The sequence below is a fragment of the Mustela lutreola genome, chromosome 3 (genome assembly GCF_030435805.1).
Source record: "Mustela lutreola isolate mMusLut2 chromosome 3, mMusLut2.pri, whole genome shotgun sequence".
NCBI classification, from domain to species: Eukaryota; Metazoa; Chordata; class Mammalia; order Carnivora; family Mustelidae; genus Mustela; species Mustela lutreola.
The window spans coordinates 64,433,406-64,458,322 of record NC_081292.1 but is presented as its reverse complement, the minus strand read 5'-3'; the positions used below and the strand labels follow the sequence as shown (position 1 = coordinate 64,458,322).

At 32.8% G+C, this 24,917-nt stretch overlaps 1 protein-coding gene across 2 annotated transcripts in view; it reads left to right on the top strand.

The window, feature by feature from the left end:
- C3H8orf34 (chromosome 3 C8orf34 homolog) overlaps nucleotides 1-24,917 on the top strand; it is a 376,732-nt gene that overhangs the window by 136,403 nt on the left and 215,412 nt on the right. For both annotated transcript variants that reach the window (XM_059166266.1, XM_059166265.1), the window contains exons 5-6: nucleotides 3,358-3,530; nucleotides 11,631-11,797. In XM_059166266.1, the coding sequence (XP_059022249.1) occupies nucleotides 3,358-3,530; nucleotides 11,631-11,797 (340 nt within the window). The remainder of the gene's footprint in view (nucleotides 1-3,357; nucleotides 3,531-11,630; nucleotides 11,798-24,917) is intronic.

Below are 24,917 nucleotides of genomic sequence, written 5' to 3'. Positions count from 1 at the left end.
GTTGAAAATTTGTCCCATCAAGTCTCTGTTCTGTTACTTTGCCCATATCGACAACCAAGGATTTATTTTTACCCAACTTGCACTTCTTTTTTTTTTTTGAGAAAGGTTTATTTTTTTTTAACACACAAGTATGTAATTTATTTATATTTTAACATTATATATCTATGTGAAAGTATAAAATAGATAACATATTTATCTTTAAATTGACATTTACAAATAAGATTTTCCTTTGTATTTCCATTATTTAAATGCTTGAATGTGTCAACTGTTAATTCTAATACTTTAACAAAATAGTTTTTTTTAATTTTTATTTTTTATAAACATATATTTTTATCCCCAGGGATACAGGTCTGTGAATTGCCAGGTTTACACACTTCACAGCACTCACCAAAGCACATACCCTCCCCAATGTTCATAACCCCATCCCCCCTTCTCCCAACCCCCCTCCCCCCAGCAACCCTCAGTTTGTTTTGTGAGATTAAGAGTCACTTATGGTTTGTCCATTCTTGCACTTCTGTTTACCATTTCCCCCCCAGATATATCACACATGTAGAAGTGGCTTTGATATAGTCCACATCCTTAAATAATTGTATCTAGCAAATGTACAGAATTCTGTGGTTTAACTGTGCTGCCTATGAACTCATTTGATACAGTAGGTTTATAATTCCCATCATCACTGTTTTACATTTGGAGAAAGTGAAATTCACAAAATAAATAACACTTCAGATGCAGGCCAAAATTAATCCTGAGGCTATAAATATGTTTATAATTTTTTACAATTTGAAAACATGCCTTTATTTCAGTTTGCTTTTTAAAAACAAATACAGGTTTAAAATCTAACACTATTGCTGTTAATTTTAATTGTTATACTTCAAATGATATTAAATTGTGATAGGTGAATGTGTCTTTCTAGTAATTTCAAGACAATAATTTGATTGCATGATTTCACAGCAGAAAATCATTATAGTGCTTTGATTTCCTGACTATGGGGACATAAATACAGAAAGAATTCAGATTATTTGCTGCTATACAAGCACTGATTACCAACATGTATCTGGTACATTTTCATGTGGGCTAGGAAGTCAGTATTAAGATATCCAACTATTTTCTGTCCTTTGTTATCACTTGGATAAATTCATCAAATATATCCTAATCATATTTCACATGTTGCCTTTGGTATTATATTTGTAAACTAATCAATATTATATTGTACTTACTATTATGCCATATATGCATTGTGTTGTATTTATATAACATTTTGGAGAATTGTAAAGACTCAGAAGACCAGGTCTGAATTTTTAAGAAATTACTCAGAACTCTCATAATACTAAAAACTATGAGGAAGCATAATTTAAGTCAAGCCTATGTTTCTCATCAGGTTATTTTTAAAATGCATTTTTTCTTATTATAAGACAAGTATATATTTATCATAAGTTTACAGAGACATAGAAACACAAAAAGAAGAAACTAAAACTACCTGTAGTCTCTGTTCAGATAAAACCACCAAATTATGGTTTTACTGTTGTTTTTCCCAAAAATAAAGCAGTATCTGCCACACAGTGGGTCTTAATAAATATGAGAAAAATAATAAATGAGTAATTACTGTATGAATGGTGGACTGTAGTTAAACTCTAACAATTGGTTTTTCTTTTTCCTTTTTGTAATCCAAGTGCCCCACTTAAGCCTTGATTGTCAAAGTGTCTACTTCAAAGATGGCTATTTCCAATAAACATACTGTTAGCCACAGTAAACTAGATAAAGGTCCCAGCCACCTCCCCTGGCTGAAGCTTTTTTGTTTTAGAGATCTTGTTTGATTTCAATTACTGACGATTTGGGCCACTTGTTTTTTCTCTCCCCAAGCTTTTAATTCCCAATCTTATTTTTTAAACTGACCATTTTTAAATTGATTTATTTTTAAAATTTTAAAGAGTGAGTCCACTAAACCCTAGGCTTCCACCCTCAACTCCAATAAAAGCAGAACCCCAGCATTGTGATTGCTAGTGCTCTCTCTTTCACTCTCTACCTATGATTTCACTGTGTGACCCCCAGGTGTGCTGTATACTTTACAGGTCTTATAAACAATAAACTTTTTTTTAGAGGATTTTATTTATTTATTTGAGAGAGAGAGAGTGATAGAGAGCATGAGAGTGGAGAAAATCAGAGGGAGAAACAGACTCCCTGTGGAGCTGGGAGCCCAATGCAGAACTCGATCCCGGGACTCTGGGATCATGACCTGAGCCCAAGGCAGTTGCTTAATGAACTGAGCCACTCTGGTGCCCCTAAACAATAAACTTTTAATTTTCCAAAGTCTCCTGATGGCTATTGCTGAAGGGCATCATGCAATCATGAGAACCACAACATTGGTTATTGAGAGGCTGACACCAGCACAAAATATTGATATACACCCATATGAATTTTTAATTTTTTAATTAAAAAATATTTTATTTATTTATTTGAGAGAGATCACAAGTAGGCAGAGAGGCAGGCAGAAAGAGAGGAGGGGAGGGGAAGCAGGTTCCCCGCTGAGCAGAGAGCCTGAGGTGGGGCTTGATTCCAGGACCCTGGGATCACGACCTGAGCCGAAGGCAGAGGCTCTAACCCACTGAGCCACCCAGCCACCTCCCCTATGAATTTTTAAAACAAAACTAAGATCATAGAGTAAACATTGCTTTTAACCTTTTTTCCCACTTACTGAGATATCTCTAGCAATTACACAATTCAGGATTCTAGTACCTTTCAAATTATTAAATGACTTAAGTAGTTTAAGTATCATTTTAAGACCCACATCATATAAAAATCTATGAAAAGAGGTCACTTTAACATTTTTTGAATTAGCACACCATGCCTGTCATTGATACTGCCCTACTTCCAATCTCTACTGGATCCCTACAGGTTCAGACTGCTCCACAATCAGAGGCAATCGAGCATCCTTCCACCATCGTTTCTTGACTTTTTTCTCTGACCTCACACCAGTTTCCTCCTAAGAAACTATTTACCATTTCCCAGCAACTCTGAGCTCTTTCATTGTTAGAGCCTTACCACACACTTTTCCTTCTGTCACAAATGCTAGTCTCAGCTCCTCCTTCCTGAGAATACACACTCAGCCTTCCAAATCCAAATCTAAGATTTCACTCCTGGATCCTTTGTCGCAGTGACCTTCAGGAGTCAGCACAAATTACATAGAGTAAGTCACCTAACAGAAATGGAGAGACCTCACATTTTGAGTCAATTCAGAAAGAAAAAAAGGAAAATTTTGATTTGCAGAGGCAGTCAAAACTCTGGACAAAATAATTGCCCTGTTGTCCCATTAATAAGTATAAGTCATCTGAGTCAAGTACATTCTTTTCTCCTTCTTAGGAAACAGTGACATTTAATTCTTCTCTTCTGAGACCCCGTGTGATTGGAGAATGGATTGGTCGAGAAGAGAATGATGCTGACCCACTGGCTGCTGAAATGCTCCAGCCCCCAGTTCCAAGAAGTAAAAAGGAACAATGGGAAAATGAAGATAATAGCTCTAGCCCCGCAGGAAGGTGAGATGAAATGCCTTCTTAGATTCTGAGTATTGTTGGTTGTTAAAAGCGAATGGGGAAATAAATCCAAGGATGTGATTTTGATGAAATAACTTAACAATTTTATATAGGAAATTATGTTGGGTTCCACATAAGTTGGAAATTAATTTCTCTGTTTTAAAATTAAAATTTTGCAGATTTGCTTTTGGATTTTGGTCTTAATTTTTTCTTTTTATCTAAGAAAATCACCATCTCTTTGCTACTAAAACCAAATAGAGAAATAATTTCAAAGACATAGGCTGTCATTCAAGACCCACTATAATGCTGGGCAGGGAGTAGCTGACTATTAAGAATTGGAGATGAAGGGCTTCTCATTTACCAGAGAGATGCAGCTGATCAACAAGAAGAAAACTATTAAATGTATTATAGACCAAATGAAGCAGAATTAATGGAGAATATGAGAGAAAACCTTGGTTTAGAACCGTTTACATTTAGAGTTGGTAACTATGATTGAACATTATTCTTTTCATATTCTATATTTAATTGTGATTTGTGAATTTGAAAGCCCATATTTCACTTACTCAGTCTTATGATGCTCAAAGAAGTGGTAGGAGATGTTGATAGAAGTGAAGCATATTTGAAATGTCCAGATCATATTTATTAGAAAAAAGTATATTCAGTACAACCTTTTTCTTGTTTTGTAATACCAATTGCAGTAAGTAAAATCCCAAAATGAAAACTTCCACAAGAAGTTGGAGTAAAAAAGCATATGGAAGCATGGCTTACACAAGCCTGAGGAAATAGATTTAAATGCTCGTGAATTGAATGTGAGAGCAACCACAACTTTCGTTGGGTGCTATTAGCTGACCACCACAGAAAAGTTTTTCCTATGCATAGCATAGCCAGAGTAACTTTGTATTTCCTACATTAAATTTAGCAGCAACCAGTAACTATTCTTTCTCAAGGAGAAAATTGTATTTTCTACAATGTAATAGCTTTCAGGGTTTTTTTCTTTTTACTTTGACTTATCACTTGGCTAGAAGGAAGGAAATTCAGAATACTCATTAATGTGCTTCAGGCATATAGAAAATTGATTCTATTTCCATTGAGAAATAACTTTTAAATTATTTAAATAGTTGAAGTGTCCTGTGTAAGGAGAAGAAAACCATTTTAAAAAATCCATTTACCTTCTTTTGTGAAATGCCAGATCAATTTCACCTGTCAATGAGGGTAATTTTATTTTTAATACCAGACTTATGAAACCCACTAGACCTTTATCTTAAGTCATTGCCAGATCTTTAATGTAAAGTAGAGAAATGTCAACTTTCATTTTGCTTTCATTTAGTCATAATAATAATCGGAGCTATTTATTGCAAATGTTAGTGCTTCTATTTTCTTCCTGGCTTCAGTGATCTCTGATTCCCTCCTGAATACCCAATAAAGGGGAATATTTCCTTCAGTGTAAGTCAAATCCCTTTCCCAGAAAACTCAACCTATGAAGATCTCTCTCAAGTATTTGTTATGAAATTTTTTTCTTAATGTTACTGTTCTCTATCTTTAAATGATGAATTGAGGTATTCTCTATGAAATGAAGACAGATGAAATCCCACCCCGATGCCCCATCAAAACAGAAAGAATGCGTGCATACTTGAACTTAGTTTAAAGAATAGCAATAAACTATGGGTTAGAAACTGTATCTCTCCCATCTTCTAATACCAAACAGGATTCTGAATTTATATCAGGAACTCACATAGCAATAGATTTGATTTGGATGAATAAAAATGGATTGGGAGAAATTCTTTAATGACTTTAGACGTTATAACTCGAGCATTAGCTTTTGCCTTTAAATAGTAATGAACTTGTAGTATAGCAATCTTAAACATTAACAGGCTAAGTGGTATTCCAGGCTTCAGAAGGAGAATTCATTTTCAAGGTGACTTCTTCCATTTTTCTCTCCCCTACTGGGCCTGGAACATTGTCATTACCAACAGACATCTGTTATATGAGTGAAGGAGGCACATAGAAGGCTGTGAGTAGACATCTGCTAAATAAAGCTTATTTATAAGAAGGGTTGTTTATAGTCTATCCTAACTTTTTGCCCTTTCCTATCACAATGTTGTTAAATGCTCGAGTCTCATTTGAATGGCTGTTATTAACAACACTCCATCTTTAGTACAGAGCCAACTTTTCTCCTTAGGTCCTGCATATGGAACATTGTATAAAGAGGGTCAGCAACTTTAGAACACAAAGCTGTCACCTGAAGGGTTAAGTGCTAGTTAAAAAGAAAGTGGTTATGAGAGCAATATGGAGAAACTAATAGGATATGAGAAGAGTGACTGACATGGGGTCCTTGACCACTCTGTAGTCTCTGGATGGACCCAAGAGGTCTGTGGATCTCTTGAAATTAATTTATGTGGACAAGGTTCTGTGCACATGGGCATTTTCCCAACACATTCTTCTTAGATTTTCCATAAGGTTCTATTAAGTAAAATTAAAGGATCTAAGCAAGAAAAAGAATGGGGATTTATAAAAGAAAAAGGTGAATACATTGGGGAATGATTGAAGGATTTTTAATAATACCAATTGGCATGAATTGCAATGGCTTATCTAGCCATTTAATGGGAATGGGAAATCTATGTGTTTATTGCACATTTAGAGATATTAAAAATAATCATACATTGATAATGTAAATGTAAATTAAAAATGAGTGTAATAGATCTATATAATTCTGTTTGAAGCCATATTTTTCTATTTTAAGCCATCTTAATTAAAGTTTCCAAAGCTGGGTAATGGATTTCCTAAAATTACTAGCTAAATTCTAATGTGAATTTGTAAATAGGCTTATCAAGCCTTGAAAGCCTAATGAAGCTCCTCTGAGCTTAACTACTTTATTAAAGCAAGAATAATATCAATAAATATTATAGATCTGGTAAATTGGCTTTATTTGTTCAGTGAGCATTGTTATTAGATGGTAAATATGCCATAAAATGAATAGAAAATCTTATAATTTAGAAATATGTATTAAATATTAAAATAAAAGCTAAATTCACTTTCCACTAAGCACTGTTTCTTTTTATTAAAGCTCCTAATTGCTTCTCATGTATCTGTTAACAGAGCCTAGAAATGTTCCCCTTTTTTTAGAGCTTCCTCAATTGGCAGGAAGAGACAAATAATAAACAAGTAAATATGCAAACATATACCATAAATTCAAGTAGTGATTAGTGGCAAGATGGAAAATAAACCAGAATAAAAAGGAAGAAAATTAATAAGGGGCACTATTTTACGTAAGAAGTCCACAAACAACCTTAATATTGTCAGATTTTGGCTATTGTGGACATGATATAAAATATGTAATACATTTCAGAGACTGAATTAAGCTATTTTAGGGATATTCTAACTTGTAAATTTTAAGGAGAGAGAATATTGATTAATCAAAAATTAATCTGTCAAAGGAATAAAAAAAAGAGGCCTTAAAAATATCTAAAACATGCAAAGAATGTACCTTATGACTACACATTTCTTTTTTAGAGCCAAAAAAGTATGTAACTAAATCATGCATTTATTTCAGAAGGTTGATGAGATCATTTTGATATGTTCAAAATTTGTTCTTTCTCATTTATTCATTTATTTCTTTAGGAGATACATATCCTAATTCAAGTTATTTTATGAAAATATTGCTAATTACCTATGGACTTACAGACTCATAGGTGGTTTCTTATGAGACCAGCAACATTTTGAACTTACTGTCTAGGACTCATGGCCTACCACTATCTTCATGACCAAACCATGTATTTTAATGAGATTCAGGAAAATACTTACTGCAAGCTTTATGAAATTATCATGCTCATTGTTGGCTTTTGAATAGGAGTTATGCATCTATAATATACCATTTCTTCCTTATCATCAGTATTCCAATCTACATAGTTTCTCTTTTTTCTTTTTCACTACCAATATATTTTCTCTCAATTTTCATATCTGTCAAGTAAGACTCATATACATATTCTTAAATTAATTCTTACTTTATTTAGTGTGTTTAAAAAATGGAGTTCAGAACGAAAAAGTGAATTTGTGCTAGATACTGGGTGAGACCAATATGAAAAAGAACATCCTAGATTCAAAGAAACTCTTTATAACCTCCCTTCAACAACCTGGGCCTTATTGCAAGGAGAGTCCTTTAATTTCCAAGTAGAGTCGAGAGGAAGGGCACAGATTCTACCTGCTAGGCTGCAGTGGTGAACTAAACAAGCGTAGGAGAAGGATTAAGAGAGAAGAAATTCAGTTTTCCACCAAAAAATGCACCTGGGATCAGATAAAACTAATACTTACCAACCTATATTCAGAAACAAGAATACAGCAGGGCCAGATATCCAGGGAAGAGTGGGGTCCAAAGGAGAGAAGCAGTGGTCAGGATGTATGCCATCAGGAGGGGGAGGAAGGTGCTACCTGGAGAGATAAGCTGAGGGAGAGGAGTGGCCACATTAAAGCATCCTTTTCCATCTGATCTGGTTTAGAATTTATCTTTTTGAACCAAAGTAAAATGACGTCCTAGATTGTATAATTATTACGTTGAAGTATTAATTGCTCTTCTTTCTCATAAGGCACCTAACCTCTCCCCATCCCACTTACCACTCATCTGCAGTAAAAGTCTTGCTTCCCTGAGGCAGGGTGCTATTTTCTCTCTAATGTTGTGTTTTCACTTCTACAATCTATAGGTAATGGAGTTGGAATAGAGGAAGGTGTCATCCTTGCTTGTAGACCTTGCTGTCTCCTTTCTCCCTAATAAAGTATCTTATTGTGAATTTCATGTTTTATCCATGAAAGTCTTCCACCACTTCTTGTAGCAATAATTTGTCAGTTCCCAGGTCATTCCCTTTGTCCTAAATATACAAGCATCTGGCTCAACTGTCACTTTCCCCTGCACCCTTCCTATCTTGATGAAGTTAATAACAATATTAATGATTCCTCCCGACCTAGCGTCTTCTTCCTTTGCCTACTCTTCACTACTGATCTTGAATTCCACCTATTCCCTCTGTTATATCTAGGACTCATTATTATTAACTGCAAACTCTAGTGTCAGTTTCTATGTATTTCACTTTTTGACTACACCTTCTGTCTTTCTAGTTCATTCCCTCTGGTACCCAGCTTTAACTAGGACCCAAATATACTGGTTCTACTGAGTTTTTCTTGCCACTCATATAGTTTTTATTTTTATTTATTTATTTATTTGCTGTCACAGATAGTTTGTTCTTTTTTTTTAATTTATTTTTTCTTTTTAAATTTTTCATTTCTTTTCAGCGTAACAGTATTCATTGTTTTTGCACCCCTCCCAGTGCTCCATGCAATCTGTGCCCTCCCTACTATCCACCACCTGGTTCCCTCAACCTCTGACCCCGCTCCCCTTCAAAACCCTCAGGTTCTTTTTCAGAGTCCATAGTCTTTCATGGTTTACCTCTCCTTCCAATTTCCCTCAGGAGAAGGGAGTTGAGGGAAATTGGAAGGGGAGTAGTTTTTATTTTTGATTCATTATTTTGATCTACTTATTGAATATATCCTGGTTCCCTTACCTCTTTTGTCCTTTGTTTTCCTTGTGTGGTAAAACTACCTTATTTAAATCTAACTCTTTGTCTGTTCTGTGGCTGAACTGGCATGCACTTCTTCCAGTGGAGAACACTTGGCTACACTGACTGGTATCATTGTGAATTCATGACCACCAAGAAAGAGAGGGCACAGAAAGAGTGGGAACATAAGCAGAGGCAGTGGGAGAGGGAGTCAGGCTTCCCACTGAGCAGGGAGCGTGATGTGGGGCTCAATCCCATGACCCTGGGATCATGACCTGAGCCCAAGGCATACGCTTAATGACTGAGTTACCAAGGTGCTCCTATATTATTCTTGAAATGATAAAATTAAAAGAATGGAGAACGGACTAGTGGTTTCCAAGGATTACAGACAGGGACGAAGGCATATGGAGGAAAGCAGGAGTGGTTAGAAAAGAGTCTTGTGGTGTTTGAAATGGTCTGTATCTTGATTCTGATGGTCGGTATATGATACACAAACCTACACAAGTACTAAAGTTATCTAGAACTAAATACACACAGGCATACACATACAAATGAGTACAGTTAAAATGGGAAATCTGAATGAGATCGGAAAATCATATCATTGTCAGGATCCTGGTTATAATATTGTACTCTAGTTTTATAAGATAATGTTATTGATGGAAACAGTGTAAAGAAAGAGTACATAGGATCTCTCTTTATCATTTCTTAGAACTACATGTAAATCTGTAATTATTTCAAAGCCAAAAAAATCAATTAAAAACATTAGTGAACTGTTGAAAAGACCTTGAGATTTTGACAGTCAACTTCCCCCAACAATCTTTCAACAACGAATGTTAGTATCAATTGGTGATTCTAGCCTGAAGAGTTAAACTATGTTGGTGGTTGCAAAATGGTGGTTTTTTGAATCTGTCATTTCTTCTATATTAACCAGCATTAGTGTGGAAAAATAAAAGCTTTTTCTCCATCCCTATTTCCCCTGACCTTCTCTAACATATTCACCCTAATTTGGAGGTGAACAGGGAGGTGGGGCTGATTGATCTTTGCTCACTGGTGACATGCAATGTCATTTTGCTCTTTCCATTCCCTACTTTGACAGGCTGAACCTGGTACTTCTATTAAGACAGCTTGAAATGTTCTGATCTGTGCCGTGAAATTTATCTGGTTGGTTCTTTATTTTTGTTTTTTGTCAAGCTTCCTCAGCATTTTGGCCTGGAGGCAGTGGGGACAATGCATTTAACCTATTTGCCTTATGGTTCTTTACCTTTAGAAAGTGTTATCTTTCCATCCTGCTTGGGGAAGACTTCCTCTACATATCATGTGTTTTTTATTTTATGGGGTGACATTTGGCATTTCCTTTCTTTGGACAATAACAGGAAAAGAAATTGAATTACAGAGAAGAGAAGAACTTAGGGACAGTTTTTGAAACTCTATGTGTTTGCTGTTTGTACTTGTAAGTTATCCGGTCCGACACTGTCTTGAGAATTTGGAGGAGAGGGAACCATGAAAGGCAACATTTACCCAAAGGATCCCAGCTTTATCACCAAGAAACTCTTCCAAATTTACAGACTCTCTAGACTGGAAGAACCTGAGAAACATTTAATTGCCAGTTCTGTATCCATCCTTTCTTTTACCTCATCCTACCCCAAGATCTAGGCAGCATGATAGGACAATGAGGAAATTTACTTTAATCATAGAAATTAAAATTTTTTTGTTGTGTGGGTGGCTCAGTTGTTAAATGGCAGGCTCTTGATTTCAGCTCAGGTCATGATCTTCTGGACGGAGCCCCGAGTCATGCTCCGTGCTCAGCGGGGAATGTGCTTGAGGATTCTCTCTCTGCCTCTCCCCCTACTCGTGCTCTCTCTCTCTCAAACAAATAAATAAATCTTAAAAAAAAAAAAAAAAGAAATTAAAATTGTCATTTAAAATAATCTTGTCTGTGGTGCCTGGGTGGCTCAGTTGGTTAAGTGTCTACCTTTGACTCAAGTCATGATCTTGGTGTCCCGGGATAAACCCCAACATTTGGCTCCCTGCTAAGCAGGAAGTCTGCTTCTCCTTCTTCCTCTGCCCCTCCACGCTGCTGGTGTTCTCTCTCTCTGTCTCTCAAATAAATAAACTTTTAAAAAAATAATCTTGTTATAGTATGTTAAAATAGCTATCCCATTACATTTGTTTGTAAATCAAGGAATTTCATATAAAAATCTGGATTTTCTGCCTCCTCTTTAAAAAAAAATCAGAAAAATTCTTTAACAGTGGGCTCTCATTATGACTTGGTGACAGTTGGTAGGAGCTGAGTAGCACCTCCTCCCTAAAGTGGGGCAGAGTTTCAGTTTGCCATATTTCTTACCTATACTTACTTGTGAGATGGTCAATGAGGTACCAAAGGATGTCTAGGAAGGAAGACCGTCTGTATTTCCCTTATCCTTAGGGAAGATATTGCTAATATGACTATAATTTCACATAGTGAAATTAATCAAATGAAAATTTGGTTTTAGATTATTTCATTTATCAGAGCTAATTAATAGAGTTGTCATCATTGAAAACTAACATTTAAATATTTCTTCAGCTTAAAGGTGGAGCCCAAGACTAAAGGATTAAAACAGCAGCAACAGCAACATAAGAAACTTCTGGCAGCAATGCTCTCTCAAGATTCTTTTGAGTCTCTCCACAGCCCTACCCCATCTGTAACAGAAGAAGATATTGATAATGAAGATGATGCAATGGAATTGCTGGGTAATTTTAAAAATTAATAATTTCTCTTTTTCTTCTTCTCTGGCATTGTAAAAATGTGTAGTGATTAAGAGATTTTAAAGTTTTTGAATAGTTTTGTCTTAGGGGAAAGAAATCATTTAACATATACTCTATACATTAGCCTTTCACAAAGTTGCATGTAAGAACTAACTTGAAATCACCTAAGCATGTGAAGTATTTATTAGACTGTATTTTGTGCTTTGTATATGCAGCACTTTACCTTCTGACTTCTTACTCAACCTTTATTCCATGTGCAATTGTGATAAAAATTCAAGTCTGTCTGCTTTATTCTCTGATTATGGTTGCCTTGATCACATCTTTTGTCTATAAAATATATCCAAAATACGTATTTCAGCCCTCACCCCAAGATGTTCCCCTATTGTTTCAAGGATGTTTTAGAAAAATACAGTAAAATTTAGATGGCAGTTAGTAAATTAGTGTTTTATGTCTTCCATAAGTTAGAGGAGAGTTTGCAAGATTCCAGGGTTTTCATAAGCTTGTTACTTTCATGAAAAACCTGTTGTATATGTGGGGAACCCTTTATATCTTAAGTAAAGTAAATGTGTGTTTTTATTTAACCATAAATCTTTGGGTAGTACTTTTTTTAAAATTGAACTTTCCTTTATTCTAAGTCACTAAAACAATTTCTAAATACTTTTTAATCATGTACTAAATGATATAAGTAATGTAATCATATGAAAGCTGCAAGTAAGTTTAACATAGAATAAGGAGTCCCAGAAAATAAATAATGTAATCATTTGAGAGCTGCAAATAAGTTTAACATAGAATAAGGAGTCCCAGAAATATATAGACATTTAAACTTTTTTTCCTAAACCAGCTTCCTGGGTTATAAGTGTTTATGGAAGTAAAATGTTATCATGATAAAAAATGGTATAGGTCTCCTTGCATAGACCTACAAAGATGTTATTTACTCAGTGATGGCAAGGTCACTGATGTTTCCTGATGTTTTAATACTGGTTTTTTTTTTTTTTTTTTTTAAAGAACAACGAAGTCTGGGTGTTTTTTGTTTTGTTGTTGTTGTTTTTTTTTTAAACGAATCTCATCTCCCCACCTCCAAATCATTGATGTGGGAGATGTGCCTGATGTTGTGGTATCCTCATTCAGCTTCAACTCAGACAGTGTTTACCAAGCACTTACCATGTGCTAAGCACTGAGCTCAGTCCTAGGGACATAAAAAATAAAATAATCATAGATCCTGTTTACAGGAACTTTACATTTCTAGTGTTTGAAATAAAAATGTAAATACATAGTAATTTTTGCTACAGGTGCTAATTTGATTAAGCACACAGTTTAATGTAGGGATAACACCTAATGTGGAGGTAGGGGATGGTGGCCAGGGAATGTTTCATAGAGAAACCAATTGCAGTGGTGGAGGACAAGTAGATGGAGTTACAGCAGGCAGAGTATGGTCATTACCCTTGTAGGTTTGCACTTTGTAAGAATAGCCTCTTTTGCTATTGTGCTCTGTAACAGTGCCTGTAAATTGTTCCTTTGCTTTGGTCAGTAACAGTGAAGGGGGCAAGACTTAAATTGTGACTGTCAATGGAAGGGCCAAGAGGTTGTCCATATAACATCAAGGTTATCTTTTTGGTACATCGACACTGGGTTGTGCCGATAGTATTCTCTCTCTCCTTTCCTTTACATGACAGCTCTTGGTCAGTTGATATCCCCAGGAAGGCAGTTATACTTAACTTGCAAAGATAATCTTTGAAGAAATCCAGGCATGTTCCAAATCACTTTGGATTTCCTAATAGCCTCAGGAGTATCTCGACAGGATGTGGGAAATCATAAACTTCAGTGATACTGAGGAGTCCTTTACAGAAACCCAAGTGTCAGTCAGTGCTGGTACCCTCCAGATCTCAGCTCCTCTGAAGTTTCTAGTCTCCCAAGTTGAAGACCAGACAGGTTTGGGAGACTATTTAATTTGGACAGTTAATAGCTGGTCCTCAGGTTTTTTTGTTTGTTTGTTTTTGGGATTTTTTTTTTTCATTTAGACATTTTAGTCTGTGGTCTGAGCAAATTTAAGAATGAGAGATATTCGAAAGTTTGGACTTTCTCCATGTAACTCTACATTATCTCAGCATAGGCTGCAGTAGTATACTAATGCTGGTCCCTAGATCATGAGATTGCTCTGCCATGACATGGAATGTTCCAAGTCCACAGGGCTATCCTCTAAAATAATGCCATATACAGCCCTGTTGCCTAGTTTTCTCAGTGAACAAAGGTCATATAGAAGAAAATTGTGTCCAAAAGACTGTTTTGCCTAGAAGTTCACTAATTATGTAAAATGGTACTTGAATGTGAAATATATGTCTTTAAGACCCAAGTATTCCTATCCATTCAATTATTTAGAAAATAAATATTTAAAATATAAGCTCAGTTTTTTTCAAAAGTAGTATATATAAATTCATGATTTAAAATTTTACTTATGCTTTTATCTAAGATGATGATTAATCTCTTACATGAAATCAAACAGATTTATGTGAAAAATTTCAGTTAATATAAAAGTCAAAACTTTTTCAGTCAAGATATAGTAATGGATGAATGATTATTATGGATGAGTATGGATATAAAATAAAATGATTATTAAGTTATTCAGTTTTAAGATCTGACATCTTCAGTAGCCATCTATGTCTCTATTAATATTTCAGTAGATTTCAATCCCTAACTAATCAATTGATGTTATATTGCCAAATCAATTTAGAAACTGATGTCTACTTTTCCAGCTCTTTCAATATTAGATTTCAATCATATTGTTTATTTTTAAAGAATTTTAAGTCCAAGTTTTTTGAAGCCTGGTCCCACAGAAACATACATGATTGTACATATTTGAGGAAAATACGAATGCTAAGTTCCTGAAAATTTATTTGAAATCAAATTTTAGTATGTAGAACCATTGTAAAAGATGAGAGACATCTGGTATTTAAAATATCTTTTGCAAATCTGCAACATTGTGTAGAATAAGTTTGCTATAACATATATGTGTTTTCAGTGTATAACTTGTCTGTATGAGGTATAACTGATTGAAAAATTTATTATGTCCAAGGGTAGTCTGTACTCTTTGTGAAGTGATAAATAAATGAGAAGTATAATTATTAATATTAATGTAACAAGGGATTGTTCTTCAGTAAATTGGTTGAAGGAGGAAAATAAGTCTTTTAGTTGAATAAGTAGAAGTAAGTAAAACTTCTTACCTTAATTTTTTTATTAAAGGATCTAGCATTAATAATATGTATTGGTTAAGATTTAATTCTTCAGAGTTGTTTAATTGTATGTTTTTGGATTTCTATTCAAGTGTATTGGGCATGTGAAAATATAGAACATACAGCATCTATAATTTTTAAAGTAGATTAAATATTTACTATAAGATTGTTTTAAATATAACTTTTAAATTCTGAGCACAAAAAATGTGGAATTAATATATAACAGAGAACAAAATATCCAAATTTCTGGAATTTTAAGATATAACAATTTTAAGCACCACTGAAATTGGTGCTCTAATTACAGAAGACATGAATATAGTATCTGCCAGCTTACCTCAAAGTAATTAGTTCTCATCTTCAAATATAAGATACTCTCTAATATTTTAGTAACTATGCTAGAAATACAATGATCACAGTGATTAAATTTGTGTATTTTTAAAAGTTATTAAAATCAATAATTTTTCAAAAGTAGAAAGACAAATTACAGTGGTACAGCAAGGGATTTATAAAAAACCTATCCAAATCTTTTACTTCCTTAACTTTCATAGAAAATTTGAGGAACTTCACTAATTTAATAGATATTTGAGCTTGTAAATGTAAGCTCATTTTCATTACATGCATTTTTATTTTATTTTTTAGTGAAATACTAATTGCAATTATGTGTTTTATTATTTTCTATATAACTTATACTCCCTTGAAAATATCAGAATTTTTTGAAAAGCACAAGTATTTGTCTTACACATTTTAGCGTAAGATATTACTTAAAAAATGTTTTTTGGCTTTCTTGGAGTCGATGATGAGGCAAATATCTAAAAATCACATTCCAGAGATGCTAAAAAAAGAAAAAAACATTTATATTTTCTGGTCTTGGAAAGTATAATCATATAAATAAAATTAAATAATCATGTAAAAATGAAAACTAACATTTTATTACCAAAAGCAAACAAGGTAATAGCACATATATTTTATTTGTTTTAAATATAGTAATTATGAACAGTTTATGAACAGTTATACTGCTATTCTTTGCAGAATACAGTGATTTCTAAATTTCTAAAACCCCAATATCTTACCAGATTATATATAACATAAACTTAAGTTTCAAGAGAAACTCATTGCATTAAGGCAGTCTTACGGCAAATTCTTTTGCATTGTGACCAGTCTTTATAAATTTAAAGTTCACTTTCTGTTCTTTTCTTTTTTTCTCCCAGCTGAAGGCTTCTTAAAACAGAAAGAACCCATATTTACAGAATAAAAACATGTATTTCAATTAGTGAAAAATAGATACTATCATTCAATGATGTTAGAAAAAGAGGGGAGAGGACGCTAAATGTTAAAAAAAAAACTACCTACTTACCTACCTATCTGTATACTTATATTCTAGTGATATTAAGTATGTGAACCAGTCTAAAAACATGTAAACTTTGTTTTCTTTGAGTATTGATCATTGGAAATACCAGGACAATAGAAGAGTTATCACTTTAAAATAAAGATTCTTTGTAGAAAAGCTTCTTTTAAAAAGTCAAGGACTTCACAAAGTTAAATTTATGGATCCTTTAATATTATCTGTAATGTTGCTTTAAATACTGCTTAGAATTTCATTCAGCATAGTACCAAAATAACTTAATATGATACATATTAAGTACATATTAATGAATACATATGAGTAATTTGTACAATGAGTACATATTAGAGGTTAAAATATTACAAATTTGTGGGGTGTTAAAGCATAGCGATTTTAAGGACCATGGAAGTCAGTGAAATCTAGAACATACCGAATAAAATAACACCCAGATCACCTCAATCTAAGTAGCTCTTTTTTTAAAATACAAGATACTTTCAGAAATCCCAGTAATTAAACTGGCAGTTGATGACCACAGTTACCCAAACATTATAAAAAATCTGCACATATATTTTTAAATGTTCACTAAATGAATTAATATATTTGAAAAACTAGGACTTCACACAGATGTGAGTAATAAGTAATAACAATAACAATAAGTAATAACAATAGTTAATACTAAGTAATAAGTATTAACTATTGTTGAGCTGTGTGATATTTGTAATAGAAATTCTGTGAAATGGTCCTGCTATTGGATATGGTCCTGTATTTTTGAATTCTAACTTTAGCTTGCTTTAGAGCCATCAATGTCTGCACAAAGACCAAGTAAGTTCAGGCTAAAGTGTCTTCTAAGTGGAGTTGAATAGCACTGTGTTTGTCTCTCTGGACTACAGTAACAACATTTGAGAAAATCCACCCAGACACATTTTTTCATTTAACACATAACATGTATCTGCTATGTGAGCTGTACTAATTCATATTATTATACAGCACTAGAATATTAATCTTTTATTTTTCTAATTACTTGATCTCTTTGGGCTTTGAGAGAATGTTGCATCTAGTGAACATTGGCATCTGTATAGAACCAGCAATTTATAGATTTTAGCTTCAATTACCAGCTAGCCCATTTATTAATTCATTCATAGGTTTATCAATTTCTCTACTTACAAAGTGACTCTGCACCTTCCTGGGAGTTCAAATTTATACAAATATGAGCATGTTTCATGAAATATTAACTATTCAGAGATGATTCTCAAAATTTCGTTTGCTTAAGAAGCTTATTTTAAATAAAAATTCCAGTCCCCTCTATCCCTAATTTTTGGTTCATTAGATTTGAATACATCCCATGAATCACCATTTCCAACAGGAATGCCCTTCCTCCTGTTCTTTAAGAAATTCTGTTGCAGGTGATCTGTACAGCATACAATGAGAAACATTTTTTTGTTGTTTGATCTAATATATCACAAAGCAAGGGGAATAAAATTATAGAAAGTGTGATTTTTATAATAAAAAGAGCATGGAATAGAGGTTTCTGAGTTAACCAAGCTCTTTTGAAATATTTCCTGTAAGACATGGACAAGTCTTGCTTAGAAGCTTTGGTTACTATAGTTTGTATTACTAATTATTTCTGTCTTCCCTCCCAATATTATATTTTATAGGGCCTCTTGAAAGATGAACTGCTAGAGTACAAAAATTACATAAGTTATAAAATGATTCTAGCATAGACCTGTGGACATGGTTTCATTGAGATTCTATTTTATCAGATTATTATTCTAAACTTTATGTGGGATTCTGACTTTGCTTTTGTTAGATAAGACTGATAGACCCCTTCACAGTCTTCTACAAGTACTCACTTTGTGTTTGGGATTGCATTTGTTATTCATTCTCTTCATTCCTCATTTGTGTTTCTTTTCAACAAAATATTGGAACATTCCCAAATGATAACTGACATTTACATGTAGAGATTGGCTTTTAAATAATACAAACTTGCATGTCACCAAAAACATACGTCATCCTACCTGATAAACTCTTATGGCATTTAATAAGAAATTTTTTTTTTTTCCTAGTGGTAAAAGTAGATCAACATAGCAGAATAAAGTCAAGAGTTTTAAAATAAGATCTAAACCCATAGATATATTATTGACAATTGTCCTTCTTCTCCACTGTAGACCTCTATGAAAATTCCTTTATTTCAGAAATAGCTCTTTTAGTATATTTGTAATTTGTTTAATACATATTTCTCACTTTGAAATAAGTTACAGATTGTTTAACATATAACAGTAATATAAGTTAATATGCTTTTCCATATTTAGGTCATACTTTTCATTGAGTATCTTGCAAAGGTGTGAACCACATTGTGATGTGATTATTGGTCTATGTCCAGAGCACTGAACTAAAAAACTCTAAGACCAGCTCCAGCCCTCATGCTACCTTCTGTTAGTTTTGTCATCTGAGCTACAAGTACCTAATTATAAAATGTTGGTAACAATTTCAATCTTCCTATCATATAGGGATGTTGTAGGAATAAAAATGGGGTGTTCTCTGTCCTATTTATATTATATATAATAATTATTTTCTTTTTGTCATAATAGGAATATTTGGGATAAAAACCTAGAATTTATAGATGGAACTTTGCTTCCAAGTAAATTTATATCCTCCAACCCCATATACATTTTGTCTGGCTATAATCACAGAAAAAATAGCTTCCTGTAGCTTTGGAAATAGCAGCTAACAGTAAAAATTGATGTTTCCCACAAGATAATACAATCAAAGTCTACAAATGTATTTGCAAACCAAAATAACATATCAATATAATGCATTACTTTTTTTAATTTTTAACATGGATATTTAAGAAAGGGCAAACAGTGATGTGGTTTGGTTAAAGATACAGAGCAAATTACTCCACTGTCTTTAATTTTTTTCCATATAAGTATGTAATTTCTAGGAGGAAAAGAAAAATGTTTTGTGCATGCACAAGAGTATCCACTAGCATAAGTGAGCTGGGAACTGAACAGAGGGAGAGACAAAGATGAGATATGTAAAAACTAGAATTTTGTACCAGATATTTACATGCTTTTGTGTAAATAAAACCATAAAAGTGTTGAAAAATCTACAAGCTTTAAAAACTCTTCATTTATATTGATAAGAATGAAAATATTGATACAGCATACTTTTCTGGGTTTACATTAATTCATTGTATAATCAAATCACAAACAATTTGAAAATCAGTGTTAACTATTATTAGGGTTTTGTTGCTTTTGCAATAAACTTTCACATTTCAAATTCATAATAAAATGGTGATGTTATACTTCAAGATGATTTGTTTAGCTGTGGTATTGATTTTCACAGTTTGAATTTAAATTAATTTTGTACTCTATGTAAGAGCCATTTGAAAGTAGTACCAAAATCACTATTTTATTGTATTTTTTGCTTGCTTGAAAATATGCAACAGAATGTTATTAACTTAGCATTGACATTAAAAAGATAGGCATTAAAGAGGTATTAAAACTGTTCTGAATTGTTTAAAACTTCTTGTGTAACAGCAGTAATCTGTTTAGATTTCTACATGTTACAGTATTACTGATATTTAATCATCTCTAAATAGAAAACTAAAATTATTGAGGTTATAATATTGAATATGCAGTAATAGAGGGGTTATAGAACTTGTTAATTATTTTCAATATCTGAAAGCAACAGTTTCTGTAAAGTTTCATTAAAGATTTTTAAAGGTATTTTAAAATACCTTTTTGAAAAGCACAAGTATTTGTCTTACACATTTTAGTGTAAAATATTACTTAAAAATGGTTTTTTGGCTTTCTCAGATTTGATGATAAGGGAAATATCTAAAAATCACTTTTTAAATGTATTTTAAAGATACATTTTTCAAAATCTGAAATATTTAAATGGTTCTATATAGGAATTTCTTTTAGAATGAAAGTATTATGATTTTCTTTTTTTAATAGTCTTATAGTGTGTAATTTCAGAAAATACTCTTAATAATCATGAAAATATTTTTTTAAGTTGCTCTAAAACTTTTAAATAGAAGGGTACTAAGGAACACAATGGGAAAAAAATATGATACTGTTCTAATGGAGGTAAATAAAATTTAGTGATTTTATTTTACTTTTCAACATTTTAGTTTCTTTCTACAAAAGAGATTCAATATCTAATATTAATATAAAATGAATTTATGGAGTATAAATGTAAAATTTAATGTAAAATTTTAGTTTCTTTAAAATTTACTTTTTCAGGAATTGTCAAAAAGGAGCCTATTAGGTCAGCTGCTTCTCATCTTTTAAGCACTATCATATTTACTTTTTAAATTACCAACATTTTTTTGAGTAAAATCTATTTCAGGAGTTTAATGTAGAGTATTATAAATTTGGTAAAACAAACAATATAATTGTGAAAGATAGTATAGCATGATATTAGAAATAACAACAGCTTACATGAGCTTTGTATGAGCTTTGTATTCAGGCAACCTTTGTTCCAAGTTTCACTGTAGCCTCTTACTAATTCTGTGATTTGAGAACACTAACTTTTTTCTTTCTAATATCAGATACATCATCAGAAAAATAGAAACTTTGGCAATACTTATAGGGTTTTGTGAAAATTAATAAATAATTCATATGAGGTAGTCAGTGCATCTGATAAAGGATTAGAGCTAGGAAAAGGATTTGTTACTGTACTTATTATTTATATACCAATTCCTTTCCTATCTCCATTTAGTAGATATGGTTTAGTACATATGAGAAAGAAATTAAGATCCTAGGACTTTGGCCTTGGGGGTTTAAGTTTAGTCTTTATCATAAATGTCTCATATAGATACGTTCCACATATTTAGAAATTATTTCAACAGGTACTCTCCACTTGATATTTAAGTCCTACTTCTAATTTTTTCCCTTACCTTAAAAAAAAAAAAAATCACAGGCTACTTTCTCATAAGAGAATGCCACAGTGTGTCAGAAAGAATCTTGGCTTTTTCTTCCATTGAAAGATAATATCCCCATTAGAAGAGAATATTATAATATTCCATTTTTTTCCTAATAATTTGACTGAAGAAATTATTTTCAGCAATTTTAAATACTAAAACTTTTTAAAAATAGTATCAAAACCTAGGAATTTATATTTGATTTTCTCTTATATGTTTTTGTTTTTGTTACCAGATTTCTGCCTCCCTGATTTACAGTCATTGACATTCATAGGCCTTAACTAGTCTAAGAAAGGTGATATCTGGTTTGTAGAAACATGGAGACTTTTTGGCCCATGCACCCCAACTTACCTTGGGAATAAGAATTGTTACATTCCAAAACTGGCTCAAAGAAGTAATGATTTTCCAAAGCTTGTGCAGGCAATATGCATTTTCATATTAAAACGCATTCTTCTCTTTTTTTTTTTTTCCCAATAATGCTATCTTTTACCTTCTCATGATACAGAAAATCCACATCCAATAATATAAGCAAAAATATCAGGAGAGGAAGAGGGTTTTTTTTTGTTTTTTGTTTTTTTTTTCCGGGCTACAATCTGGTGTTCCTATCTTTTTTTTTTTTTTTTTTTTGTGAACTTCAGTTGTTCATAATCTAAAACTTTCTCAAATAACATTGTTATGATTTTGATACTATCTGATTCCTAACATCTGGGTGGCTGAGTTAAGGACATCTTTTACTGAAAGTAGTAGTTTAAGATAAGAAATGTGTCTCTGCTCATATATAATCTAAACACAAAAGGACCAAGGGCCAAACAAACTCCTAGCCACTCTACTTTGATAAAGAAAATTAACAATGTGAGAGAAGTGGGGTTCTTGGGTGGCTTGGTTGGTTAAGCATCTGACTCTTGATTTTGGTTTAAGCATTATCTCAGGGTTTTGAGATCCAAGCCCCATCTCTGCCGATGCTCGCATGGAGCTTCCTTCAGATTCTCTCTCTCCCTCACACTTCGCTGCTCCCCCGCACCACTCACACTCTTTTCTCTCTTGAAAAAAAGAATGTAAGAGAAGTTATTCTCCAATATAAAAGTTTTTAACTGGAATAAAGACATTTCTAAAACATACATTTAAGAAGATCAAAAAAACCAACATTTTTTTGTGATAAAGTTCAGATTATGTCCTCGCTATTCCACTAATAAACAAACATGGTTGTTCCTTTAGAAATGTTATCTTTGTTTAAAATACAATCTCCAGCCATAAAGAGAAATGCATTTCACATTTATAAGTTTATTTTCTAAATGCTATAATTTCTAAATTGTATCATTGCTTTCTCTAGGAATCAAGTATTTAAGTAGTTCTTGGTTCAAGGGGGGGAAAAGCACGAACAGTCATGTGTTCATTACTGGTCTTATAATGACTTCAGGATTTTGGCATTCTTGGTTCGCTTTTCCACTGAATGTTCAAATGTGCATACTATCAACTTATTTTATTGTTTATTACCTTCCTAATAGGCAAAAAAAAAAAAAAAAAAGGAAACTTGAACAAAGAATAATTTTCTTTAGAAAAATACTGGCAATTTTGACAATATAAGCTAATTTAGGAACTTCTAATAGCAAATATTCTAGAAGTCAACTGTCCTTTAAAGTAATATTTATTTCTTATTATTAAAAGATATATATTCAGTGTAAAGAGTAAAATTATAGAAGTCAAAGTAGATAAATGTTAAATGTTACACAGAAATAATTACTGTTAAAATGTTTTGGTGATATTTTAGATATTTTTTTATATGATGTATGAAGAATATTATTATCATGTACATCTATAATATGCAATAAACTGTGCTAAGTGCTTTCTTTTTTTTTCTTTAAAGATTTTGTTTATTTATTTGACCGACAGAGATCACAAGTAGGCAAACAGGCAGGCAGAGAGAGAGGGGGGAAGCAGGCTTTCTGCCAAGCAGAGAGCCTGATGCAGCTTGATCCCAGGACCCTGAGATCATGACCTGAGCCAAAGGCAGAGGCTTTAACCCACTGAGCCACCCAGGCACCCTGGCTAGGTGCTTTCTATACATTACTTAGTAATTACAATAACCATGGGGTAGGCTGTATTATTATCCTCACACTATAGAAAAGGACACAAATCCTTGCAAAGCAAAATTTACCTAGATTATATAGTTGATGAACTGAAGAATCAGATTCCTAAGCTTTTGAATTAAACACTAACTATGCAACCCACACATTAAAATGCATGTTTAGATTAACTTGTGTATATTTACTTGCCATATATATGCAGTTTTCACATAAAAAACAAAATTTAAAATTTAAGATCAAGGGCTTCTGCTTCAAGTTATGATGGAATAACTGACATGTAGGACACAATGAGAAGGTGGCCATCTGCAACCCAAGGAGAGAGCGCTCACCAGTTATTGCCATGTTGATCTTGGACTTCCCAGACTCCATGACCATGAGAAAATAAATATCTGTTGTTTAAGACACTCAGTCTAAGATATTTTGTATGGCAGCCTAAGCCAACTAAGACACTCATAAACATTATGCTGACCTAAAGAATCCAGACACAAATGATTATATATTACTAATTTAACCATAAGAAATTCAAGAAAGGCAAAACTAATCTATGGTGATAGAAATCAGAACATGGTGGGCCGGGTGAGGGATTAGAATGAAGAAACTTCCTGAGGTGATAGAAATATTTTATATATGACTGGGTTGTTCATTACATGGGGGTACATATACATTTCTCAAAACTCATTACATTGTACACTTAATACCTATGCATTTTACTAAAAATTTGGATTGAAAGATAAAATAGCAATTTTCACAAATAAAAATTGTGGCTGTAAACTTTTACATCATGATAATATTCCAGGAGTTAAAATTAAAGTTGACATTTGTTATTGTTTCTGAAATGAAATAATGGTTGAATTTCATGTAAAAGCACATGAGGTATGAAAAGTAATTTGAGACAATCATATGGGTCCTTGCTACGGAAAAGTCTTATAACCGTGACCTCTGATAAGTTTTGTAAAAATATGTGCCTTTTGTAAGCATGATGTTTGAATAATCCTGAGCAGAAACAGAAATTGTCATTTTAATTTCATAGTAGCACTTCAAAAGTCAGAATTTGATCTTTGATGATAAATTTCCCAGTTTTAAATATAAATACTCTTCCAATGTAGTCACTATGATTTATTTGAAATATTGAAATTTCCTTTCTTACCAGTGTGCCTGTGACTTAAAGAATGAAAGATGTGGTAATTTGACCCTGAAAATGCCCTTACTGTCAACTGAAAATGTATAGTACTATACTGTGAATGTGATTATATTCCTTTTCTAACCATCTTTATTGAGATTACAACATTACATAAAATTCATTCATTTAACATGTACGTTTCAATGGCTTTTGCATAATTCACAGAATTTTGCAAGCATTTCACAATCCAAGAATACTTTCCTTACCCCAAAACAAACACAATTTTAGCAGTCACTACTTGTTTCTCACACCACCCACTCCCTCACCTCTAGGTAATCTTTAATCTATCTACCATACCTACTCTCAGCATTACATATAAATGGAATCATATACCATGTAGTCTTT